Source organism: Tarenaya hassleriana, unplaced genomic scaffold (assembly GCF_000463585.1).
Source record: "Tarenaya hassleriana unplaced genomic scaffold, ASM46358v1 Cleome78, whole genome shotgun sequence".
NCBI lineage: Eukaryota > Viridiplantae > Streptophyta > Magnoliopsida > Brassicales > Cleomaceae > Tarenaya > Tarenaya hassleriana.
In genome coordinates this window covers 195606-197416 of record NW_010970300.1, presented here as the reverse complement: position 1 = coordinate 197416, position 1811 = coordinate 195606, and the positions used below count along the sequence as shown (strand labels likewise).

The 1811-nt window shown below is 46.3% G+C and overlaps 1 protein-coding gene across 1 annotated transcript; it reads right to left on the bottom strand.

Moving 5' to 3' along the window:
* Positions 1–468: 468 nt before the first annotated feature.
* On the bottom strand, positions 469–1050 carry LOC104801931. The gene has a single exon (XM_010525314.1). It carries the CDS (start codon positions 1048–1050, stop codon positions 469–471), a length of 582 nt encoding a protein of 193 aa, XP_010523616.1.
* Between the last annotated feature and the right edge of the window lie 761 nt (positions 1051–1811).

Sequence of the window (1811 nt, the reverse complement as noted above, 5' to 3'; positions counted from 1 at the left end):
GGAGATGAAAAGGAGAAGAGAGAAGGTGAAAGAAATGGAGGAGGGGGGGGGGGTGAAAGTTAGGGTTAAATCATCAGACCCCCACAACTTACCTGGAGACACACGATCGTGTGATAGGATGACAGACGATCGGGTCTTATGCAGTATTCGATATGTCCGAAGGAAGTTATCACCCGATCGTGTCATGAAGTAGCGACACGATCGAGTCTTCAGGTTGAGCGAAAAAAACCAGAACTGAAGCAACGACACGATCGGGTGGAGGTGTGCGACACAATCGGGTTATGAGGAGTTCCTGATGAAATTGAGACCTGTATGGAGAGTTAGAGCGCAAGAAAAACAGGGACCAAAGTAACGAAATAAATAAAAATAAAAAAATTGAAAGATATATAAGGAAATAAAAGAAAAAGGATATGGGTTCGGAAATCCGAACGTGCTCGTTTAGGGTCGGGAGCGGCGACCATGGTGGAATTAAGCAGTGTGAGGGATGGAGAGGGGGATAGTACCTCTCTCGGTGGCTGGCTCCTCAGGATTGTACAGCTTCACCCGCTGGGCGTTGACTTTGAATGATTTACCATCAGAATTCCAGAGTTCGATCGCACCATGATCGGCGACATGTTTGATCGTGAACGGGTCGGACCACCTAGACTTCAGCTTGCCTGGAAATAGTCGCAGACAAGAGTTAAATACAAGGACGCGATCGTTTACCTGGAAGGAGCGATGAAGGATGTGGCGGTCGTGCCAACGCTTGGTGCGTTCCTTGTAGATTTTTGCATTCTCGTAGGCGTCTAGACGAATTTCTTCGAGGTGGTGGAGTTGTAGGACGCGCTTCTCTGATGCGTACTTGAGGTCATAGTTCAGTGTCTTGATAGCCCATAATGATTTATGCTCCGATTCGACCGGCAGATGACATGCTTTACCGTATATCAGCTGAAATGGAGTCATGCCGATCGGAGTCTTGAAAGCAGTTCTGTATGCCCAGACCGCATCATCGAGTTGTTGTGACCAGTCTTTGCGGATGATAGGGTGTGGTAACTCGATGTTGAACCCCATACTTCTTTAGAGATTTTGGATGATCCGGTTCACAAAGTGAGTCCCTCCATCGCTGATTAAAACACGCGGTACGCCAAAACGAGGGAAAATGACTCTCTGAAGCATTCGCGAAACGGCTTTAGAGTCGTTCGTCGTGCTAGCTACTGCTTCAACCCATTTGCTCACGTAGTCCACTACAACCAATATGTAGAGATGTCCATACGAGGGCGGAAAAGAGCCCATAAAATCGATCCCCCAGACATCAAAGGGTTCAACTTCCAGGATGAACTGTTGAGGTGTTTCATGTGTTGGGTTTTCCTGGGATCTCATGAGCGAATCCTATTCCTAAGAGATCGGTTCTAGGGTTTGCGCAGCGGATGTAAAACAAAAATTTGATAAAACCCTAAAACCTATCATGCATGATCTTGTAGAAACGTTAGAACGCTTACCTCAATCGATCCGGGGCCTGTTTCAATTGATGTGTTCGTCCGATCACTATAGGCAGGAAGAATACTCGCCCTCTACACGTATCCACACCTCGAGATGGATTCCAACCTTTGGAACTTGTCTGTTAGGACATGAATCTTCTATTCAATGATGTGCTTTGAGAAAGAGAGATTAAGATCACTTCTTCAACCCTCTAGACTCTCCAAAAGGGTCTGAAAAGTTCTCTTGGTCGACAATTTCGTACCTGATACACACCTTTATAGTCCTCCTGTTACGCAGGACGTTTGACGTAATCAAAGTACGCAACTCCTCATGTTGGATTCCGTAGATATCTC